This window comes from Nicotiana tomentosiformis, chromosome 5 (genome assembly GCF_000390325.3).
Source record: "Nicotiana tomentosiformis chromosome 5, ASM39032v3, whole genome shotgun sequence".
NCBI lineage: Eukaryota > Viridiplantae > Streptophyta > Magnoliopsida > Solanales > Solanaceae > Nicotiana > Nicotiana tomentosiformis.
In genome coordinates this window covers 19,256,937-19,281,314 of record NC_090816.1, presented here as the reverse complement: position 1 = coordinate 19,281,314, position 24,378 = coordinate 19,256,937, and the positions used below count along the sequence as shown (strand labels likewise).

The window sequence follows — 24,378 nt, the reverse complement described above, 5'->3', positions numbered from 1 at the left end:
TCAACAAGAGTAAGAAAATATCTGAAGCCATTAAAAGTACAGATTCTATAAGGACCCTAAATGTCCATATGAACAAGTTCAAAAGCAGAATTAGAATTAGAAGCACTACTAGGAAAAGGCAATCTTGTTTGTTTGGCTAAAGGATAGACAATACAATCACAAGAATTTGTTTTTCACAAATGCTTATTTACGGTAAGTATTTTCTGTAAGACTGAATAGGGTGCATGACCAAGTCTTTGATGCCACAGAACACTTGATTTATTCTGAACAGAGGTAGACAAACATGTAGAGTTAGAGGAACTAGCAGTAGGTGTTGAAGGGTTGAGAATATAGAGGCCACCTTGGTATCTACCATTCCCCTTCACCCTGCCACTGAAGAGGTCCTGAAAGAAACAAAAATCATAATAAAAGTGAACTGAGCTGTTTAATTCTCGTGTGTAATTGGAAACCGATAAAAGATTATGCTGAAATTGAGGTACATAGAGAACACTATATACTGTCTCTGAGTTAGGCAGAGTACAAGTGCCTATGTGAGTGATTTTAGTACTATCTCCATTAGGTAAATGTACTGAGGTAGGCTTAAAAGTAGGTGTAGGTGTATGACCAGATAATAGATTCAAGGAAAAAGCCATATGATTTGAAGCCCCAGCATCAATAATCCAACTAGCTTGATCAGTATTCGACTTACCTGCCATATTGGCCATCACTTATTATTATTTTTTCTTGCTTAGCGTTTTAAGAATCTACTGATACTGTTCAACAGTAAATGTAGGAGCATTTGGGAAACATATGTTAGGGGGAACCACATTTCCATGTCCAACATTTTGCATCTCTTCCTCGACATTCACATTATGTGCAACTGCAGTAGCATTGCCATACACTCCCTTCTTTTTATTGTTGAATTTGAAACCTGGGAGGGGGGTGTATCCTATAAGTTTGTAAGCAATAGTCACATTGTAGATTAAAATTCTTCCTTGGCCTCAAACCAGCAATAACTGCAATTAAGTGACTACTTTCCACCTCCATAGGTGTACTACCTAGAATTCCATTATGCGTCATGAGTCCTAATGGTAGGCTATAATCTCGTATGTTAGTCTCTTATTGCACTCTAATTCACTGCACTTTACTTGTTTTGAGCTTTAATTGATAGTGTTTTGCACTTATTGTGTGTTTTATACCTTGTAGGAGTGATTTCGAGCAATGTAGATGTTATGAAATGAATTTGAGTTATTTGGAGCTTTGAAGTCTGAGTAAAAGCCCAATGGATTAAGCCGGAATCGTGTTCGGGGGTCGAGAACTAAGTCTGGACGTCAAAACGCAAGAAATATTTGTACTCTGAGAAAACATCACTGCCGTGGCGCGACTGTGCAAATTCCTGCTGCCCGTTAGAACCAACTCTCTGGATTTCCCCACTAATGCCCGCATGGCGCGTCGCCCTATGCGGCACGCCTGTGCAATTTTTACAGAGTAATTTTCCTATTTCGGCTAGGAGAAGGTGATTTCGTCTGGGCCCGATCCTACTTGGTATAAAAATATTATTTCCTGGACTTTTGACACATATTAGACCTAAGGAGGCCAAGGAGGATTGGGAGGAGCAAAAGCACAAGGATTTCATCATTCCTTCCTCACTCAAGACCCGAGTTTGGATCAAATTTATGTTTTCCTATCTTTTAATTATATTTATGATGAATTGCTCCATATCTATGGAGTAGTTCTCTTTAGGGTTTAATGGATTGGGTGTATTGATGATTATTTATGGATTATAACTCTAGTTTTATGTATTGAAGTATTTTTGGATGATTTCATTGTTGCATCTATATTCATTTGTTCATGTAATCGAGAGAGGCATAACTTGTGATATTTTTCATTATGTTATTGGGTGAGTTCATTAATTCTTCTTAGTAATCGAAAGAAGCTAGTTGAACCATTGATTAAACCTATTTAGGAGAATAATCGAGAGAGATTCTCCTAAAGACCAATCCACTACACATTCTTGCATATCTTCACGTGCTTAAATTAGTTTATCTCGTGAGGTTGAGACTTAATTGAGAGAGGAGCTTCTACTAAACGTTTGAACTAATAATTGAGTGAATTCGAGAGACTCACTTAAACATTAGAAGTGAATTAACTAGAGTTAGATCTCAAAAAATTATCTTGCACCTATCCTATCAACCCCTATTTTCTCCCACTGATAACTTCCTTGCTTACATTTGTTGCGATAGTCATTCGTCAATAGCTTTATATTCTTAGTTAATTTTAGTTATTAATCATATAAATCTCAATTGTTGATTCTCTTGGATAGAAATCAAGCTAGAAACTAAGAAAATATTGTTTAACTCCAATCCCTGTGGATACGATATTATACTATACTTTCTTTGACTAGAGAGCATAATTTAAATATGTGTTTCGAGCTCGTCAAGTCCACTACTCATTCTCTGACTTTCCTCCTGAATAAGCATCGAGTATGCCTGATTGAGTGAGGGTATAGGGTGCATTATCAGAATTTGACTCCTCTGTGGTGCATAGGTCTCGTTTAACACCATTAAGAATTTCACAAGCTTTTGTGTATGCAGAAACTCAACAAAAGTCTTAGATTTTTCGCAGTCACAGCCAGGGAAAGAGATAATTGACTCAAATTCGTCCTATAAGTCGTTTAACTTTGAGAAATAGACTGACATACTAGAAATTCCTTGAGTCAAACACTAATTTCCTTGTCCATGTGGTAAATCTTAGAAGCATTTACCTTATCAAAGCGGTTCTTTAGGGCTTCCCAAACCTTCTTAGTGTTTGATGAAAACACAATGCCTTGCCTCAATTCCTTTGCAACAGAACTCATAATCCACGATCGTACTATTGTATTGCATTGGTCCCACTGATGCAATCGAAATGGATGTTTCTCATAATCCTCTTGCACACAAGTTTCATTAATGAAATCGAGCTTATTCTTCACTAACAGTGACATTTTCATAGACCGACTCCATTCTAAATAATTTTCATCCACATCAACAGTTGCGGAACAAGTAAAACACCAGGTGTATCAGATGGATGAACATACAGTGGATCATTACAACCAAGAAATTGATTGTTTGCATGCGATGTACCAGCTGTACTTTGAGGACTATCGATGGCCATTTTGAAAAGCAGAGAGCAAATAAAAAAGGAATTAGGGTTAAAAAAATAGAGCAAGTGTCAACCGAGAAGAACACAACGAAGAAGAAGGAGAAACGAAGAATTGAAGAGGAAATTGAAGAATTCAGAGACTCATCAACTTAAATCGTAGTGAACCGGGCTCTGATACCATGTTAAAATATACCCTAGGTTTGCCATTGATGAGTGATTGAAGCTCACTCAAGAGAACCTTCTAGATAGAGAGAGAAAGAACCGAGAGGAAAAATATCTTTTCTTATTAACAGAAAAACCAAACGAGAAATGACTCGTGCAAGCATATTTATAAACTTGTCTTGACATGTTAATTCTAACCTCCACTAACTCTAATATAACTGACTAACTAACTATACAACTATAACATTAGTTCACTTAACTAACGTTCTAAAACATTACTACTTAAATAGCACACTGTACAATCATTACAAGCCATACATCTCAACAGTTACCACAGGCAGATCGATTGGTGAGTTCAGTTGAGCTTATTTCTTTCGGCTCAAATTATATGTATATATACAAAAAGAAACTAAAATGTGCCCATATAATAAGATCACACTCATTTTGAATTCGCTAACTTTACAGGTATAACTTTGTCATTGCTATTCGGATATATGAAACCTTGAGTCTGGCTAGTTCCATTGCCAATGTCCTCTTCTCCTCCTATTCAGTTGATCAAGAGTACAATTAATTAGTTCGAAAACACATGATTTTAGGCATTTTTTTCTACTTGTAATTCAGAAATTTGTCGTTGGTAATCATAAGTTCTGTTGGCCGCCATTTCTCTTGCAAGAATAGGGGAACTGGAATTTAGAAATTATTTTTATCGAAACTTTGCATGTTTCTTTACTCTTTTATTTTACAAGTTCAGTAGAGATATCTTAAGCTTGTAACATTTTAACTGGAGTTTTGTCTTTTGTTGAGGTATTCATCAAAGGCGAATGTATATTAATCACAAGGTTTATAGAAGTTATATTGAATTAAATACTCTTATATAATATCAGATTTAACTCTCGAAGGTTATTGTTTACCACATACGTTCACACGGATTCATTGGTCGCAGTCCCTTTTCCTTCATAGCTCCTATCTCCCCTATCCTCCTCGCACTTACGTCTTATGGTTACTAGTAGATTGTCAATACCGTTTAGTCATTCCTTGGATTTACAATGTCATCTATCAGCTATATAACTCTCATGGCTTCTTGGCCCTTCTTGTCACTGTTTTCTTTCTTATTGGATCGGATCTCCTTTGGTCTCAATTCGTAATGTCGCTCTCAGAGTTCTATAATTTACTCGCCAACTTAATTTAACTTGGTCTCTTTTGTCCTTTATTGTAATTTTTGGGTATCGCTCACGATTTTATTGTTATTCTGATGCTGAAGAGTACTTGTTTATAACTTTAGGGCGATTTACGGCACCGCACTAATCACGATGGTGTCTTTCTCCATTTATATAACAGAGTTTCCCCTGTTTTAAATATCCTGCCATATTCGCTCTTTGGCTGTTCTCTGTGTGCGAGGTGCTCACATTATGGTTATACTATTTATGATTATAATTCCTCTAGTTTTCCTCCATCCACTTGGTCAAGTGGTCTCCTTGTTTTTTACTACTCGTAGTATGCTCCATGTGCCTTAGCTCTTATGTCTTAGGGTTTTCTTAAGAGTATTTAGTTCAATATAAGGGCTATATATTGACCCAAAACAACCCAAATTTTAGTTTATGGCATCTGATAACTTAAATATGAAATTTCTTTTTAAATTTTTGGCATTCTATAGCCAATTAATAAAATATACAAATTAATATTCTCTATCTTATTAAAAAAATATTTCCCGTTAAAAAAATATACAAATTAATAGATATTATATTCTTTATTCAATAAAAGAGCCTTTACGCTGAATTATTTTAAAAAAAGTATGCACCTAATTAAGGACATGTATGATGGAGCTAAGACTCGGGTAAGGACAATGAAAGGAGACTCGGAATTGGGATTTCACTTGGCTATTATTATTGTTGTAGTTGCTCTAGCTACACTCTTCCTAAATCAACATAATGGTCTTGTGAGTGATGCACATATAGTGTGAATTTTATTAGAAAAACAGATTAGTCAGTGTATCAGTGAGCAGAAGAATGCTATAGGAAGTGTTGTTAATTCAAAAATAGAGGCTTTTTTGAGTGAGCCCAAATTTAGAGGAATTTACGTAGAATACAACCTTTCTAATATTTATTTAAGTTTCATACAACTGCTTTGATAAAATTACATATAATACAATGTATTTTAAAATTTACAACTTTTCATATTTCTAATATCTTTCTCTTGAGATTATCTCACCTAAAATATATCCTAATATATCTCTCGTAAGATTCTTTCTCATCTAAAAGTATCTATCATATTAATTTTTCCCTATTTTTTCATTAATATATTGTATACTGTATATTTTTTGTACAAAATGTATGTTATATAATTAAAAAATACAATAATATATATAATATATAATATACAATATACAAACACTGAAGTGAAAAAAATATTATTAATAAATATACTACACAGAGTATTATATATATCATGTATATATTAAAAAATATACAATATTATATTATAAAAGAACTTGGGGGAACTTGGTTTTGCATTGACAGAGAGGTGAAGAAGAATCAAATTTGGGGAATCCTTTGAGATTTTTGGATGGTGTATAGCATAGGAGTTCTAATAGAGAGAAATAAACATTAAAACTAACAAAGGCATGTTTCTTTTGGTAAGGATATGATATGATTGATGCATAATACAAGGGGATATGGTTTGATTGATGCATAATACATAGATAATTAAGGCAAGTGGGTGCTTGGTAATCAATATTAATAAATTGGAGATTTTTTAGGGACAAATAAAGATACGTTTCGAAATAGGATTCCTCATTAATAGGTAATCTACCATATTTTTAGAGTGTATCTTTTATATTTTGTTGTACAATTTATAATTCTAATACAAGTTATAGATTATGGAATATTTTATAAATTCCTAAGTAACTACGAAAATTTCCCATTTTCTTCTTATATCGAGTGTGAGGCTAGTCCGATAAGGTTTGTCTTAGACTGCTAGGGGTTAATGTTGTGTTCACACTATTCGTCCGTTTTTATAGCACCAAGCCTTATTTACTGGTTATTAGTATTGCGTTTCATTTATTCTCTGGCTCTTATGATATTATTTATATGGTTCTGCTAACGGTACTAATATATTGTCTCTTTTTGTCTTGTTCGTTTTCTTAAGTCGAGAATCTATTGAAAACAACCTCTCTACTCCATCGGGGTATGAGTAAGGTCTGCGTATCTTTCTTTTCAAATATGTGAACTTTACTTTTTTCCTCGTTTTTCTACTCCATTCAGTTTCTTTTGCGAGTTCGGATCATAGAAGGCTCCGAATTTTCAAGTCCATGGGGGTGAATTACCATATTTGACTATTTCTTTTGACAATCGGGGCAGAATCAACAACAAGAAGTTAGTAATATATAATAAGAAAATGTTATCTTTATTCTACCCCCACCACAACTAAAGTGAAGATGAGGGAAGTAATTCAAGTAGCACAAGTTCTAAAGAGGCAAGTGATTTTGACTCAAGTCCTGCTAGTGGGGTGGAATGAAGTGGTTCAAGGTAAAGTGAAAGCGAATAAGGCGGCGTACCTGAAGCTAGTTGGGAGCACATGCGAGGTAGAGAGGAGTGCGAACAGGTAAAGGTATAAGGTAGCTAGGAAGGAGGCGAAACTGGCGGTCACGGAGTCTAAGACTGCGGCTTTTAGTCGTTTGTACGAGGGACTAGGGGCCAAAGGCGGGGAGAAAAAATTATTCCGGCTGGCCAAGGCGAAAGAGAGGAAGGCCCGGGATCTGGACCAAGTGAGATGCATCAGAGACGAGGACGGTAGTGTATTGATGGGAGAGGTCCAGATTAAGTGGATATGACAGACTTACTTTCATAAACTTCTGAATAAAGACGGGGATCAGGATATTGTGCTAGGCGAGTTGGGGCATTCCGAGAGCCTCCGCGATTTTGGGTACTGCAGACGCATCAAGGTTGGGGAGGTCATGGGGGCTATGCGTAAGATGAGCAGGCTTGATGAGATTCCGATCGAATTTTGGAGGTGTGTGGGTAGAGCAGGCTTGGAGTAGTTGAGTGGGTTGTTTAATGTTATTTTCAGGACGAAGAGGATGTCGGACGAGTGGAGATGGAGTACGGTGGTTCCGTTGTACAAGAACAAAGGTGACATCAAGAGTTGAAACAACTATAGGGGTATCAAATTATTGAGTCATACCATGAAAGTTTGGGAGAGGGTAGTAGAAGCGAGGGTGAGGAGGACAGTGTCTGTATCAGATAATCAGTTGGGGTTCATGCCAGGTCGTTCTACTACAGAAGCTATCCACCTTATTAGGAGGTTGGTGGAACAGTACAGGGATAGGAAGAAGGATTTGCACATGGTGTTTATTGATCTGGAAAAAGCATATGACAAGGTTCCTAGGGAGGTTCTTTGGAGGTGCCTTGAGGCTAAAGGTGTGCTGGTTGCTTACATTAGGGCGATTAAGGACATGTATGATGGAGCTAAGACTCGGGTTAGGACAGTGGGAGGCGACTCTGAGCATTTTTCGATTGTTATGGGGTTACACCAAAGATCTGCGCTCAGCCCTTTCTTGTTTGCTCTGGTGATGGACGCACTGACACACCATGTTCGAGGAGAAGTGCCATGGTGTATGTTATTCGCTGATGACATTGTTCTGATTGACGAAACACGAAGTGGCGTTAACAAGAGGCTGGAGGTTTGGAGACAGGCCCTTGAGTCTAAGGGTTTCAAGTTGAGCAGGACGAAGACGGAGTATCTTGAGTGTAAGTTCAGTGCCGAGCCGAGGGAAACGGGCATGGACGTCAGGCTTGGATCGCAGGTCATTCCCAAGAGAGGCAGTTTCAAGTACCTTGGATCGATTATCCAGGGGGATAGGGAGATCGACGAGGATGTCACACACCGTATTGGGGTGAGTGGATGAAATAGAGGTTAGCATTTGGAGTCCTGTGTGACAAGAAAGTGCCTCCGCTACTCAAAGATAAGTTTTATAGAGCGGTGGTTAGACCGGTCATGATGTATGAGGCTGAGTGTTGGCCAGTTAAGAACTCACATATCCAGAATATGAGAGTAGCAAAAATGAGGATGTTGAGGTGGATGTGCGGGCACACTAGGATGGATAAAATTAGAAATGAAGATATTCGGGAGAAGGTGGCCGTGGCTCACATTGATGACAAGATGCGGGAAGCGAGACTCAGATAGTTCGGGCACGTTTAGAGAAGGAGCTTGGATGCTCCGGCAAGGAGGTGCGAGCGGTTGGCATTGGTGGGTACGAGGAGAGGTAGAAGGCGACCTAAGAAGTATTGGGGAGAGGTGATCATGCGGGATATGACGAGGCTTCAGATCTTCGAGGACATGGCACTCGATAGAAAGCTGTGGAGGTCGAGTATTAAGGTTGTAGGTTAGGAGGTAGTTGAATTCATTTAGTCTACCAGTGTGAGGCTAGGCTAGGCTGATAGGATTTAGTCTTAGATTGCTAGTGATCAATGTTGTGTTTTCACTACTCTTCCATTAGTTACTGGTTATTATTTCTGCTTTTCATTTATTCACTGGTTCTTGTGATGTCGTGATTATTTACATAGTTTTTATTGATGGTACTGATATATTGTCTCTTTTGTCTCTTTTCGTCTTTTCATCTTCTTGAGCCGAGGGTCTTTCGGAAATAACCTCTCTACCCCATCGCGGTAGAGGTAAGATCTGCGTACATACTACCCTCCCCAAACCCCACTTGTGAGACTATACTGGGCCGTTGGTCGTTGTTGTTGTTGCTGCCGCCTGCTAGTGGTGTGGAAATGTAAAAAAATAGCTAGTGTTAATATCACCTAGAATGAAGAAATTGATTATACCTTTCAATATGCTGGATCTAATAATTAAATTGTTTATGCCAACACTTGTATCAAAAATGATGGGAATGGGGCCATGAGTGTTAGAAATGATCTCTTCAAGAAATCACACTTCCACGCACTTCATGATCTGTAAAGAGTCTTAGGAAGGAAAACTGTAAGAGAAAAGTTTATCATTGGGTACCAAAACTGCAACTTACTCCGTATTTAAGAGTACGCCACATTAAGCGGACCGAAACAACGTCAAATAGAAGTGAATTTGGAACTACAAAATATGTTCATAGAAAGAATGTTATTATAGAAGTCTAACCATAGAAGATTAAAATGGCCGCAACCTTTCAAAGTTCCTGTAATAACATAACAATACGGAAGCAAAGGGACCACCAACTAAGATTAAAGCTTTAATCATCCTCAGTAAACCCACACTAGGTTTGATATTTACCGATACACTAATGAAAGTATGTACTCTTCAGATATCTTGTAAAACCCAAGTTTCCAAAACAACTACTAGTTTCTCCCCTTCCACCAATCGACGGTTTGCTACTTACTTTTGCGAAGTTTAATCGGATGGTTTCCAACATCCTTCCCTGAAAAGAGCATGAATTACCACATCATCAGGCATCTGGGTATAATATTACACAAATTCAATAACTAAAACTACTTCCACTTCAGACATTCATGTACTCCCCCCTCCCCCCTCCCCAAACTTTGCGAACTCCACAAGAAACCAGATTTATGAAATTCACGCATACAAGTTTGGTTGATGTTGTTCTGTTCTCACTGATTTTTTTCTCGGCTTGAACTGACTTCAGAAGCAGTCGCAAATGTTGTTTTCAGTACAGAGTTCTGTTACTTGTTTCCTTCACTATTCCTTCTTTTTCGTGGGGAGGGAAGGGGGAGGGGACAAGGATTGCACGTTCAAATACAAAACCAAGTGGCCTAATAGAGGGCACTCTTTATATCAACCCGAATCATTTGATAATTGATATAAAGACATCAAAGTGGCATCAACCAGATGTAATATCAAGGGAACTGTTAGATCCAACTGAAAGCTACCACCCCTATCATTTATGAGTGATGGGTCTTGAAGAAGTAAAAGCTAATCATGTAACTGTGACAGACCCACTACATCAGGTTCTGTCTCCTTTTTTTTTTGAGAAGGATCAAGTTCTGTCATTTAATACATCGATTATGCTGCAGTACCTTAAGCACAATAAGAGACACAACATTCATAATACTTGATTAACAGATAACTTACCATTCATTTATTCAAGTGCCGCAGCCTGGTCTAACGGGTTGGAAAAACTCACAAATCCATATCCCATGGTCTTACCAGTCCGCTTGTCTCTCACAACCTGTCAACATGAACTGTAGAACCCTTTTGTTATCGAAATTTGTAAGCTACAACATACAATTATACAATGAAGTTCGAAGAGAGCAAGGCGAATATAAAATACCCTTTTTTCTATTCTTTCTTTTCAGGCCTAATAATATCAGCATGATGGATCTTGAAATATAACTAAGCTACACTTCTTTTTTTTATCAGGTAACTAAGCTACACTTCTATATAACACATTTCGACTGCAATTTCGGGCAATAAACAAATTACCAGTAGACTATGTCCCAATGAGGTAAGGTATCACCACCATTACAATCTTCTCAATTAGATGCAACTAATCTACAATCTTGATTAGATGCTCACTGCTTTAGACATCCAAAAACTGGCAATATCTCACACCCTTTTCATTGGCTTATTTCTTCAGTTTATGCAAATACACATTAAAATACAGAACTAAGTCAACATGCATGTTTGCAGTGTACCCCACCCGAAAAAACAAGAAAAGAACACACACACACACACACACACACAAACATACAACCTGAGGAATACAATTTTTGATCCTACGATGATACTACTAATATGTTCTCTTTAATTTTGATCATTCAGAAGAAGTCTCTCTCAAAACTAGATGCATGCGTACCACTATAGACGTACCCAGACTATCACTAGATGTCTATGCATTTAGAAGGATTTCTAGCTTTCTGAATGTTCAGGATGTAGAAATATGATGCAAGAAAAGAAATAAAAGAATTAAACTTCTAGGGGACCAAAAATATCTCCCTTCATGACCAGATATACCAGTTCTCATGTATGCCAATCAAAAACATAAAAATTTAAAACTATTGGAAAAGTAAAATGATCTAACAGAACATACCTTAGCCATATTAAAGGTTGGAAACCTTGAAAAGGCTTTTGATAGGACATCATCATTCACCTCATTCCCAAGATTACCACATAATAGACGATAATTATCTGTGACACCATCCGAATAGTAACTTAGTTATTCCACTGTACTGGGATTTGCACCAATTCTAACAGCAAAGGCGCAAATAAGTCAATAACCATGGGAAACAGGTGCAAAAAGCCATCACAGAAGGAAGTGACTAGAGAACCAACAGTGGATAAAATCACTGCAAACCATAATTCATGAAAGCGGAGCAATAAAGCATAATACTTAAACATCTTAGCAGCAAAAAGGATACTACTCAAACATGCAAGATCTGATAGATTACTTAGCAGAGTTTGTCTCCTGCACATTCTTTTTTCTAAACACCTCTGGAGAAAGCACTAAAAGAAGTAAAATGCATTTAGAAAGAGAAGACACAAAACTTCCCATATCTTAACTAACACAAATTCCTATAGTAGATCTATTTTCTATTCAAGCATCTATTATCCAAACAAGAGAGATAGCAAACACGGGTTATAAATTATAGTACTGTGAGATAGATAAAACGAGGTGGGGATAGAATAATTGCTTTAAGGATAGTATGGGGAAAGAAGACTGTGAGAAGACACAGGAGAAAATATGTTATTGATATTGGATGATAAATACAATACAAGAGGTCTCTATTTATAGCTATACACTACAAGGAGATATTACTCCTCTTCCAATGTGGGACAAGACTACACTATACATATCTGTAAACTAACACTCCCCCTCAAGCCGGTGCATACACATCATATGTACCGATCTTGTTACACATGTAACTAATACAATAACCAGTAAGAGACTTAGCGAAAATACCTGCTAGTTGATCATTCGACTTTACAAATTTTGTAACAATATCTCCTGAAAGTATTTTTTCTCTGACAAAGTGACGGTCAATCTCAATGTATTTAGTCCTCTCATGGAACACCGGATTTGACGCAATATGAAGAGCAACTTGGTTATCACACACCAGTTCCATCTTGTTAATTTCTCCGAACTTTAACTCCTTGAGCAACTGCTTGACCCAAACTAACTCACACGTCGCCATAGCCATGACCCGATATCCGGCTTCAACGCTAGATCGAGCAACTACATTCTGTTTCTTACTCTTCCACGAGACCAAATTACCTCCTACTAGAACACAATATCCAGACGTAGAACGTCTATCACAAGGTGATCCTGTCCAATCAGCATCTGTGTACCCAACAATCTGCTCGTGGCCTCGATCCTCGAATAGTAATCCTTTGCTTGGAGCTGACTTTATATACCGAAGAATGCGAACAACTGCATCCCAGTGACTATCACAGGGAGAATCCATAAACTGACTTACAACACTCACCAGAAAAGAAATGTCAGGTCTAGTCACTGTGAGGTAATTCAATTTGCCAACCAACCTCCTATATCTCGTAGGGTCTCTAAGAGGCTCCCCCTATCCAGGCAGAAGCTTAGCATTCGGATCCATAGGAGAGTCAATAAGTTTGCAACCCATCATTCCAGTCTCCTCAAGAATGTCTAAGGCATACTTCCGCTGTGAAATAACAATACCTGAACTAGACTGAGCGACCTCAATACCTAGAAAATACTTCAATCTGCCCAGATCCTTAGTATGGAAGTGTTGAAAGAGATGTTGCTTCAGATTAGTAATACCATCCTGATCATTACCAGTAATAACAATATCATCAATATAAATCACTAGATAAATACACAGATTAGAAGCAGAATGCCGATAAAACATAGAGTAATCAGCCTCACTACGAGTCATGCCGAACTCCTGAATAATTGTGCTGAACTTACCAAACCAAGCTCGAGGGACTGTTTCAAAACATATAGTGACCTGCGCAATCTGCACACACAACCATTAAACTCCCCTGAGCAACAAAACCAGGTGGTTGCTCCATATAAACTTCTTCCTCAAGATCACCGTGGCGAAAAACATTCTTAATGTCTAACTGATAAAGAGGCCAATGACGTACAGCAGCCATGGACAAAAAAAGACGAACATATGCTACTTTAGCCACGGGAAAGAAAGTATCACTATAATCAAGCCCAAAATCTAAGTATATCCTTTTGCAACAAGACGAGCCTTAAGCCGATCAACTTGGCCATCCGGGTCGACTTTGACTGCATAAACCCAACGACAACCACCAGTAGACTTACCTGCAGGAAGAGGAACAAGCTCCCAAGTACCACTCGTATTTAAAGCAGATATCTTGTCAATCATAGCATGTCGCCATCCTGGATGAGATAGTGCCTCACCAGTAAACTTAGGGATAGAAACAGTGGACAGAGAAGATATAAAAGCATAATGAGGTGATGACAGACGATGATAATTTAAACCGACATAGTGGGGATTAGGATTAAGTATGGATCGTACACCTTTGCGGAGTGCAATTGGTTGACTAAGAGGAGACAAGTCCGCAGTAGGTGCAGAATCTGATGCAGGGCGTGAATCACCTGGGCATGATGTTGGATGTGGACGACGATGATAAGTCAAGAGTGGTGTAGCTGCAGAAGGTTGAACTGGATTATGCGGAGGAACTGGAGCTATAGGTGGTGGAGTTACAACTGGAACTGTAGGTGGTACAACTCGAGCTGTAGGTGGTGGAGCTACAACTGGAACTGTAGGTGGTACAACTCGAGCTGTAGGTGGTGGAGCTGGAGTGACTGAATCTCCAAAAGATGAAATTGGTAGTACCTCAGAAATATCTAAGTGATGACCTGAACCTGTGAAGTATGATTGGGTTTCAAAGAAGGTAACATCAGCGGACATAAGGTACCGCTGGAGGTCAGGAGAGTAGCATCGATACCCCTTTTGTGTTCTCAAGAAACCCAGAAATACGCACTTAAGAGCACAAGAAGCTAACTTATATGTTCCTGGAGTAAGGTTATGGACAAAACAAGTGCTTCTAAAGATATGGGGTGGTAGAGAGAACAAAGGTAAGTGGGGAAACATGCCAGAGAATGGAACTTGGTTCTGGATAGCTGAAGATAGCATACAATTAATAAGATAGCAAGATGTAAGAACTGCATCCCCCAAAAACGCAACGGAGCATGAGATTGTATGAGTAGGGTACGAGCAGTTTCAATAAGATGTCTATTCTTTAGTTTCAATAAGATGTCTATTCTTTCTTTCAGCTACCCCATTTTGTTGAGATGTGTACGGACAAGATGTTTGATGAATAATCCCATCAATGTTATTAGTGCTTGTGCTCCACAAATTGATTAGATGCAAAGCTAAGTTTTGAGAGAATATGGACACCTTGGTTCAAGGGATTCCAGGAGACCAACAAATCTTTATAGGGGGGTGATGTAAATGGTCAATGTAGATAAAGATAGTGATGGTTTTGAGCAGGTACACGAGGGTTCAGGTTATGGTACTAGGAATTACGAAGGGAAGGCAATCTTAGAATCCACTTTAGCTTAAGATTTAGTGGTTGCTAACACATATATTAAAAAGAGAGATTCTCACCTAATAACTTATAAGAGTGGGGGTAACCATATTGAAATAGACTTTATCCTTACAAGAAGATGTGACAGAACCACATATAAGGAGTAAGGACTGGAAGGTACATGTGGTGTAATAACAATGAGTTAGTTAATCTAGATCAGTATCGTCATGGATTTTCTGGAGTTGTTAGCTATAAAAGAGTAGCAGGTTGTCTGGTCGAGCCCTGTTTTGATTCTTGTATCCTTCTGTCCAAATTTTACTGTGCAATGTACACACTAACAGCAATTCCTGTACAGCATAAGCAATTTGAATTTCCAATCATACCCCGATATTGTTTGTAAGCACGTCAGTGAAGAGCTGCTGTTCTTGTTTATGCCAATAGTAATACTTCTCCAAAATAGTCCTAGTTTTAACAAAATAAACTAATAGCAATAAGGGGCCAAAGCCATTTTTCCCTAGATGAATGCACAAGCAACGAATTCAAAAATTACCACTGCTTCCCTAAATTGTGGTCATAACGCAAAACACTGGGTGCAGAATGTCAAAATATTAGGCCTACTTTGCTCCTCATTCTAGCGTCAAGAAAATCATTAGCTATGTTCATCGTGTCTATCTCCCTCTAACAAAGGCAGTCCGATATAATATTAGCATTTCAAAAAAGGAAAGAGATAATGATCAAAAACACAGGAGCATCACTTTTTTGCGATAAACACCAGAAGAATAAAGAAAAGGAAAATTTATTAGGAAATTAGGGTTACCCGGTCGCCACTCTGCAAGAGTAGGTTCTTCCCAGATTTGAAACACACGAGGTACAGCTTTCTTCTTAACCTCGGCTTTCTTCTTGGGCTCAGCTTTGCGCTCAATTTCGCTGCTTCCACACTTTAAAGGCACCTCTACCATTGCGCCAATTACGGTTTTCCAGTTACCAAATTAGGGATTTCCGGCAAAGGGTTGGGAGACGATTTACGGAATTGTATTGTGATTTGAATCCGGAGAGAGGTCGAAGATATAAATACTACTCTACCTGTCCTTTTTAGATTCGATTTAGCAAGCGAAAGCCTAAAAAATAGCATTCTATAACAAAAAATGTTACTTACTACAAATTATTTTATTAATAGGAAGGCAAAAAATTCTTCTAAGATTCATGCTTCATATAATATCTATCTATTGTTTTTAGTTGCATACAACAAAAACAACAACCAAATGAATCCCATAAGTGGGTCCGGAACGTTAATATGTACGCAGACCTTACCCCTACCCTGGAGGTAGAGAAACTGTTACCGAAAGACCCTCGGCTCGAAAGAAAGAATAGGAACAAGTAAATATCAACAAGGCCAGAAAAATGATACCAACAATGTATGAACCGGAAAAACAATAAATGGAAGAAAGCAATAACAATAGCAAAAGCAATAGTAACAGACAGTAATGCAACAGGGTACTAGAAAACCGAAGCGGAAGATAGTACTAAAGACAACCCTAATACTAGCACTCTAAGAATCAAAGACAATGTGCTAGTCAGCTAGCCCTAATAAACCTGGAACAAATAAGAAAAACACACTACGATCTATTACCCTTCTACCCTAATCTTCGACCTTCATATCCTTCTATCAAGGGCCATGTCGTCGGTAAGCTGAAGTCGCACCATATCCTGCCTGATCACCTCTCCCCAATACTTCTTAGGTCGTCCTCTACCTATTCTGCTACCTGCCAGCGCCAACTGTTGACACCTCCTCACTAGGGCATCTAGGCTTCTCTTTCTTACATGCCCGAACCATCTAAGCCTTGTTTCACGCATCTTATCCTTCATAGGGGCCACACCCACTTTCTCCCGAATATCTTCATTCCTAATCTTATCTAACCTAGTATGCTTGCACATCCATCGCAACATCCTCATTTCAGCTACATTCATCTTCTGGATATGGAGGTTCTTGATTGGCCAGCATTCTGCCCCATACAGCATAGCCGGTCTAACTACCGCCTTGTAGAACTAACCTTTAAGTTTTGATGGCACATTCTTGTCATACAGGACGCCGGATGCTAACCTCTATTTCATCCACCCTGCCCCTATACGGTGTGTGACATCCTCGTCACTCTCCTTGTCCCCTTGGATAACTGACCCGAGAGACTTGAAACTTCCTCTCTTGGGGATGACTTGTGAATCAAGCCTCACGTGTATATATGTCCCCCCCCCATCCCCGGTCACGTCATTGAACTTTCACACTAAGTACTCCATCTTAGTCATGCTCAACTTGAAACCTTTAGACTCCAAGGTCTGTCTCCAAACTACCAACTTTTTGTTGACACCGCCTCACGTTTCATCAATCGGTACTATGTCGCCAGCGAATAACATACACCATGGTACCTCCCCTTGAATATGACGCGTCAGTGTATCCATCGCCAAAGCAAATAAGAACGGGCTAAGCGCAGATCCTTGATGGAGTAGAGAGATTGTTTCCAATAGACCATCGGCACAATAAGATGAAACGAGATAGTGAAGTAGTAACATCAAATGAATCCATATGTAGCTAGAGCAACTAAAGAGCTAAAAAAATTAATTTTCACTCATACCCAATTGTGAAATTTACTTAAAGATTTTGAATCTTTAGTAAAGATTATTTAACTTAGTCAGCTTTGAAGCATGCTTAAATTTATTTGTTTACCTTCCATTATAGGGGTTGCTCTATGCTAGCTAGTGGGGTTTGTTCAAGATTCAATAATGAAACTGAATCTTGTGATAAATAAGCTTATTTGGCAATTTATTGAAATGAGAAGGCCCCACATGGAGCCTAATAGATATAGAGGATTCATATAGCTAACCCCAACTAGATTCGGAAACATTTTTGTCGTTGTCAAAATTTACTTAAAAATTGAATCTTTATTAGAGATTTTTTTGCCCCTCCCCTGTCCCCTTCCCGGACCGGGGTTTTCCGGAAACAACCTCTCTGTCTTTTTAAAGGCAAGGGTAAGGTCTGCATATACTCTATCCTCTCCAGATCCCACTTGTGGGACTACACTGAGTATGTTGTTATTGTTGTTATTAGATATTATTAACTGGATCAGTTATGAACCATGCTTAAATTTTTTGTTTATATTCCATTATAAGGTTTTGTTCCCTGCTTTCTTGTGGGGTTTGTTCAAGATTCAAGAATGAAGCTTAATTGTGTGATATAGAGTATTCATATAGCTGACCCCAACTAGCTTCGAGATTGAAGCGTCATTATGTTGTTGTTGATGTTGTTGTAAGAATAAAATGAATTTATGATGAATACGCTTATCTGGGGGTTCCATTAAAATAAGACGGCTTACATGGAGCCGAAAATTCATATAGTTGACCTAACTAGCTTTCAGTTAAAGGATTGTTACTGTTGTTGTTGTAAGCTTTTATGGAAATTTTGTCTAGTGGGAAATCTTGATTAAAGACTTTGTTACCATCAAAAATAGTATGGATGAGGAGGCAGGAATGCCCCTGTGAGGATTGGAAGTGTTTTATTTTATATGAAGGAGAAGTCGAGGAAGCAACCTTGGCCTTTCAATTAGCCAAAATTAAAGGGATTAAGATCGAGTCCACAACTGCAGATCTATAAAAAAGATTTTGTCTGTTACCGATCAGGTTTTGCACTCGCGAGGAAGAAATCAACTGGGAAACATCATCGGGATAGGAAATCAGTTCGTGATGCAAAAATGTATTTGTCGAAGGAAGTCGTGGATGGAGTTTCTCAATGGTTTGTCATGCAATTCAGTAATGTGCATAATCATGAACTCTTAGAGGATGATCAAGTACGTTTACTTCTAGCTTATCGTAAAATTCATGAGGTGGATCAAGATCGCATTGTTTTTCTTGCAAAGGCTATCTTTCCAATACATCGCATCGTTAAGGTGCTTGAACTTGAAAAGGGCATTCACGACGGCCAACTTCCATTCTTGGAAAGGGATGTTAGGAATTTTGTTCAACCGGAAGAATATTGTCCAAGAAAATGATGTTTTATTTACTGAAAAAAGAGAAACTAACACAATGGATCTTCTTGAGGTGCATAAAGTTGCGAAAGAGTGATGTTCCTCTTAGTGTGAATGGTAAAGTTGAGAATATTGCTTGGTCAAATGGAGACGCTATTAGCGCATACTACATGTTTGGTGATGTAGTTTATTTCGGTACAACGTATAGGTCTATAACATATGGCATGTTTTTTGGGGCATGGCTTGGTATCAACAATCATGTTGTCTTCTTTGGTTGTGCTTTGCCGCACGACGAGACCCCGCCTGGGCATTACAGGTTTAACATCACAATACTATGTGATTATTCTTGCAATTCTTCTTTTAGATCCCTTTTTTCTTTCCTTGGATACTCTGTTGATATCTTGCATTTTTGTCATCTATTCCTAGGTCTTTATTAGTTTATGAAAGGAAGTTTTCACAGACAATTATAACTGATATTGACTCAGGACTCCGAGATGCTATAAGAAGTGAACTACCAAATACAAAGCACATCATTTGTGTATAGTGTAGTAAGTTGCCTGGACTCTCTGAAAATATCGTCTAGTACATGTCGGATCCTCCAAAAGTAGTATATTTTTTTAGGCTGTTTAGTTGGGGCAGCATCTTATATAAGAGGTTGTTTTCATGCACAAATAGTATCGGCGTCCTTTGTGAAATTTGTATATGCATTCTTGTTGTACATGGATAGGAAGAAAGATTTGCACATGGTGTTTATTGACCTAGAAAAAGCATATGACAAGGTCCCTAGGGAGATCCTTTGAAGATGTCTGGAGGTGAAAGGTGTTTCAGTAGCGTATATTAGGGTAATTAAGGATATGTATGAGTGATCTAAGACTCGGGTTAGGACTGTGGGGGTGATTTAGAGCATTTTCCAGTTATTATAGGATTACACCAAGGATATTCTCTCAGCCCGTTCTTATTTGCTCTGGCGATGGACACACTGACTAACCATATTCAAGGGGAGGTGTCATGGTGTATGTTATTTGCTGATGATATAGTTCTGATTGATGAGACACGAAGCGGTGTTAACGAGAGGTTGGAGGTTTCGAGACAGACCCTTGAGTCTAAAGGTTTCAAGTTGAGCAGGACTAAGACAAAATACATTGAGTGCAAGTCCAGCGGTGGGTCAGGAGAAGCAGACATGGACGTGAGGCTTGCCTCTCAAGTCATCCCCAAGAAAGTGAGCTTCAAGTACCTGGGGTCGGTTATCCAGGAGGATGGGGAGATTGACAAGGATGTCACACACCGTATAGGGGTGGGGTGGATGAAATGGAGATTAGCATCTGGCATCTTGTATGACAATAGATGCCTCCGGAACTTAAAGGCAAGTTCTATAGATCGGTGGTTAGACCAGCTATGTTGTATGGTGTAAAGTGTTGGCCAGTCAAGAATTTCCATATCTAAAAGATTAAAGTTGCAGAAATGAGGATGTTGAGATGGATGTGCGGGCACACTAGGCTGGATAAGATTAGGAATGAAGATATACGGGTGAAGGTGGGAGTGGCTCCCATGGAGTACAAGATGCAGGAAGCTAGGCTTAGATGGTTCGGGCACGTGCGGAGGAGAAGCCTGGATGCCCCGGTAAGGAGGTGTGAACGACTGGCCTTGACGGGTATGAGAAAAGGTAGGGGGCGACCTAAGAAGTATTGGGGAGAGGTGATCAGGCAGGACATGGGGCGGCTGCAGATTTTCGAGGACATAGCCCTTGATAGGAAGTTGTGGAGGTCGAGCATTAGGGTTGTAGGTTCGGATATAGGAGGCTAAGCTGATAATGTTGTGTTTTACGCTGCTAGTGGCTCCAGTTGTGTCCTTAGTACTTCACTAGGGTTGTAGGTTAGGTTGTAGGAATATAGTCTGGTAGTGATTTGTCTTAGGATGATAGTGGCTCTTGTTGCGTCCATATTACTCCATTGCGTCTGTAATATTGTGCCATTATTACTTCTTAGTGTTATTATTTTCCTCTCTATTTCTTGGTTATTGTGTTACTGGTGTTATCTTTTCTAGTTTCTTTTATTGTTACTGTTGCATAGTCTCGTTATAACGACTCGATTGGATGTTTTGAGAGTGTAGCCCCGTTCCCCCATTTACTATTCATTTTGTTCTTTACAGTTGTTATGTGGCTTGCCAGGATTGTTGGTTCGGGTCTGGAGAGGTTTTGGAATGAATTGAGATACTTAGTCTCAAGGTTGGGAGCTTTAGTTGAAAAGGTTGATCGGATGTTGACTTATGTATAAACGACAACGGAATGGAGTTTTGATCGTTCTATTAGCTCTGTTGGGTGATTTTGGACTTTGGAGCGTATCTGGATTGTGATTTGGAGGTCCGTAGTGAAATTAGGCTTGAAATGGCTGAAATTGGAAATTTAGAAATTTGACCGAGAGTGGACTTTGTGGTTACCGGGCTTGGATTAGAGTTCCGGGAGTTGGAATAGGTTTGTGGTGTCGTTTGTGACTTGTATGCAAAATTTGGTGTTAATCAGACGTAATTTGATAGGTTTAGACGTCGTTTGTAGAAGTTAGAATTTCCTTAGTTTCAATAGGCTTGAATCAGGGTGCGATTCGTGTTTTTGATGTTGTTTGAGGTGATTTGAAGGCTCGACTAAGTTCGTATCGTGTTTTAAGACTTGTTGGTATGTTTGGTTGAGGTCCCGGGGGCCTCGGGATGATTTCGGATGGTTAACGGATCAAAAATGAAACTTAATGCATTACTGAAGCTAGGAGTATGCTGGTGTAATCGCACCTGCGTATATTTGATCGCATATGCAAGCTCGCAGAAGCGAGCATGGCAGTGCAGAAGCGGAAAGGAGAGAGTGGGGCAGTGGCTGCAGATGCAAGGGAAATTCCGCACCTGCATGATCGTAGATGCGGACGAGGGGTCGCACAAGCGCAGGTGTCCGCAGAAGCGGACTGCTTCTCGCAAAAGCGAGTTCGCAAAAGCAGAAGAGCAATCGCAGAGGCAGAGGCAGTGAAGTCTTGCAAGGACCGCAGAAGCGGTGGATTTTCCGCAAAAGCGGAACCGTAGATGCGGTTAAGTTTCCGTAGGAGCGAAAAGGCCGGACAAAACCTTAAATTCAAGGGTTCGCGATTTTTCTTAATTTTTAATATTTCAAGCTCGGGATTGGGCGATGTTTGAGAGGATTTTTTAGGGGTTTCTTGAGGTAAGTCACTTGTGTTCATTTTTAATCAATAATCTTGTTTCCCCATTGGATTTTCTACCTAGTTTTTGTGTATTTAAGGTGGAATTTGGGAGTTTGAGGCTAGGGATTTGTAGGGTGGAATTTGTGGATTTGTGTGACGATTTGGTGACAGATTTTGGTAAATTTGGGGATTTGGGTGACGATTTGGTGACAGATTAGAAATCCTGCTTAGGTTAGATGATGGTACTATTGGGACCCACAGTGGTCGTTCTTTGCTATAGAACTAATTGCTTAATCTGTCAATTTGTACTCAGTCATAATTATAACTTGCATATTATGTCTCAGTCTCTGTTGTCTTTACATGTTATATCATATAATCATTGTGGGCTGATTTTCATGGTTCTAGTGAGCCCGAAAGACTAGAGAGGTTATTGATTGGGTGGGGCTGAGGGCCTATTATGAGTGATATTTATGGGATCGGGCTGCATGCCGCAACAGGCTTTATTGATTTATGCCAGGATTTGGCTTATTATAGCGCTTGGATTGGATCGTCCCCTCAGGCGTCTGCACACCCACAGTGGGTGCAATGCTAGCAGTCATGACATTTGGGCTGGATCTGCCCTGTTTACTTGCATTTGGGCTGAATATGACCTGTTTACTTGCATTTGGGCTGGATCTACCATGTTTTATTTGCATGTGGGCTGGATCTTCCCTGTTATGTGTTAAGTTTTGTTGTGAAATCTGAAAGCATGTCTAAGTTCTTGTTGAAAGCATGTCTAAATTTCTTGTACCTTCACTTGTAGAATATAAATATCTGAGATATCATTGTTATATTTTTTGTAATTTTACGTACTGTTAAATGTTAAAAGTGGACCGTAATAATTGGACTTGTCACTACTTTCAATCCAAATGTAAGATTTGTTACTTATTGAGTTAGTTGTACTTACGCTACACCTTGCATCTCGTGTGCAGATCCAGATGCTTTTGGTTTCAGCGGTTGTTGATTTGCAGAGGCCATACCTTCGAAGATCATCAAGGTAGCTGCTTGGCATTCACAAACCTTGACTCTCGTCCCTTATCTTTCAATTTATTTATTCCGTTTTTACTTTAGACACTGTACTAGACCTTGTTAATTCGTAGTTGCTCATGTACTCAGTGACACCCCGGTTTTGGGAAGAATTATGTATTGAATTGTGATTTCCTATCTTGTTTTAAGATATTTTCCTTTATTTAAATGGTTTTAGTATCTTTCAAAGATTTAAAGTGTTGGAAATATCTGAATAGTCAGCTTGCCTAGTACCATGATAGACGCCATCACGACAGGTTTGTTTAGGGTCATGACAAGTTGGTATCATAGCCTAGGTTACATAGGTCTTACGAGTCATGAGCAGGTTTAGTAGAGTCTTGCGGATCGGTACAGAGACGTCTGTACTTATCTTCGAGATGTTGCCGAACCCTTAGGAAACTTCACATTCTTGTATTCTTGTCGTGCTGACTTGTTGATTTCGGTAACTAAACTTTTGTTTTCTATTCTCTCACAGATGGTGAGGACACGTGCTACCGGACAGGACGAACATCCACCAGTACCACCAGCTAGGGCCACAAGAGGTCGAGGTCACAGTAGGGGCAACGGTGCAGCTCGTACATCAGCTAGAGCAACACCAGCAAATCCACCAGTTGCTCCAGCCTAGGAGCAGGTTTCATATGTGGTTGAGCCAGTGGGGCCAGTTCAGGCACCAGCTGTACCCATTGTGATTCCAAGACTTTTAGAAAGCTTTGGCTCAGATTTTGACGGTGTACAATAGCCTTGCTCAGGCAGTTTCTATTCAGACCGCGCCAGCCACTTCTCAGGTCGGGGGAGGTACTCAGACTCCCACCGGCCGTACTCCAGAGAAGGTGATGCAGGGACTTCAAATGCCAGGGGTAATGCCAGCCTAGCCGGTTGCAGCTGCTCAGGCCCAGGTGGGTCCCGTTATGACTGATGATGAGCATAGGAGACTTGAGAGGTTTGGGAGACTCTAGCCTCCATCATTCAGTGGGGTTGAGTCTGAGGATGTCCAGGACTTCTTGGATAGGTGCTAGCGGATTCTTCGCACGACGAGTGTTTTGGAGGCTAGTGGGGTCTCATTCACTACTTTCCAGTTTACTGGGGTCGCTTTCAGATGGTGGGAGGCCTATAAGAAGAGCATGCTAGTCGGTGCTACACCACTACCATGGCGTGAGTTCTCCGCTTCTTAGAGAAGTTTTTGCCACCGACCTGTAGGGAGGAGCTGCGCAGACAGTTCGAGCAGCTATGCTAGGATGGCCTGTCTGTGATCCAGTATGAGATGAGATTCTCAAAGTTGGCTCATCACGCAGTTTGGTTGGTTCCCACCGAGAGGGAGAGGATTAGGAGGTTCATTAATGGCCTTACCTATCAGTTGCGTT

The 24,378-nt window shown here is 39.5% G+C and overlaps 2 protein-coding genes and 1 pseudogene across 2 annotated transcripts; 2 read left to right on the top strand and 1 right to left on the bottom strand.

Annotated features, from left to right (window-relative positions):
• Positions 1–2,393: 2,393 nt before the first annotated feature.
• LOC104100570 (uncharacterized) lies at positions 2,394–2,962 on the bottom strand. Its single transcript, XM_009607828.1, has 2 exons — positions 2,744–2,962; positions 2,394–2,642 (listed from the first exon to the last, which is right to left on the bottom strand). The coding sequence occupies exons 1-2, from the start codon at positions 2,960–2,962 to the stop codon at positions 2,394–2,396; spliced, it is 468 nt and encodes a 155-aa protein (XP_009606123.1).
• An 11,725-nt stretch (positions 2,963–14,687) lies between these two features.
• Positions 14,688–19,320, top strand: LOC138891991 (putative protein FAR1-RELATED SEQUENCE 10; annotated as a pseudogene).
• Positions 19,321–19,746: 426 nt separating this feature from the next.
• On the top strand, positions 19,747–23,642 carry LOC138891990 (uncharacterized). The gene is made up of 3 exons (XM_070175682.1): positions 19,747–20,139; positions 20,223–20,396; positions 23,493–23,642. The coding sequence occupies exons 1-3, from the start codon at positions 19,747–19,749 to the stop codon at positions 23,640–23,642; spliced, it is 717 nt and encodes a 238-aa protein (XP_070031783.1).
• The last annotated feature ends 736 nt before the right edge of the window (positions 23,643–24,378 follow it).